This window comes from Egretta garzetta, unplaced genomic scaffold (assembly GCF_000687185.1).
Source record: "Egretta garzetta isolate BGI_Z169 unplaced genomic scaffold, ASM68718v1 scaffold1937, whole genome shotgun sequence".
NCBI lineage: Eukaryota > Metazoa > Chordata > Aves > Pelecaniformes > Ardeidae > Egretta > Egretta garzetta.
Genome location: NW_009260160.1, coordinates 1 through 691, shown reverse-complemented (window position 1 = coordinate 691; position 691 = coordinate 1). Strand labels below are relative to the sequence as shown.

Genomic DNA, 691 nt, shown 5'->3' with positions numbered 1-691 from the left:
ATCGCCACCCGGAACTGCCCCGCTCCTAAAACCCCCAAATCCGTGAGGATCTTCTGCTTTCCCAGCCCTAAAGACCTGGAAGTGGTCACGAGTGGCCAAGGTTTGGCTGCTTTCTTTCCCCTGGGATGGGAACAGCCACTGCCAGCAGGGTGAAAAAATCTCCAAAAACCATCTCCCTGCCCAAACGGAGCCTCCGGCACCTGGGCTGACCCGGGACCCCCGGGGGAAGAAGGCTCAGCCGTTAAATCCCCTCTCTGGTTTTCGCAGGAGCTGCTGACTCTGCGGAGATGCTGCTCCTGCCTCGAGCAGTGGGGAAACTGAGGCAGGGAGGGAGGCGGTGGCAACGGAGCTGGGAGCAGAGCAAAGCTCTCCTGCGCTGGGGTGGTCCCACTGCCACCGCCCCGGGGACAGGGCCGGGGTGCTGGGGCCACCGGACGTCCTCCCTACCTGCACGCGGACCTCCGGCAGGTTGACCTTCATGGCCAGCTCCTCGCGGCTGTAGACGTCGGGGTAGTGGGACTTCTCGAAGGCGCGCTCCAGCTCGTGCAGCTGGTAGGTGGTGAAGGTGGTGCGGTTCCGCCGGTGCTTCTTCTTGGGCTGCTCCTCCTCCGCAGCGGCCGGCGGGGTGCCCTCACCGTCCCCCGGCTTCCGCAGCTCGCCCAGGTCCCCCTCGCACTTATTCAGGAACATG

At 64.8% G+C, this 691-nt stretch overlaps 1 protein-coding gene across 1 annotated transcript in view; it reads right to left on the bottom strand.

Moving 5' to 3' along the window:
* LOC104128872 (retinal homeobox protein Rx1) overlaps window positions 1-690 on the bottom strand; it is a 2,460-nt gene extending 1,770 nt beyond the window's left edge. Inside the window, exon 1 of the mRNA XM_009641720.1 lies at window positions 448-690. Coding sequence (XP_009640015.1) covers window positions 448-690 — 243 coding nt within the window. The remainder of the gene's footprint in view (window positions 1-447) is intronic.
* Between the last annotated feature and the right edge of the window lies 1 nt (window position 691).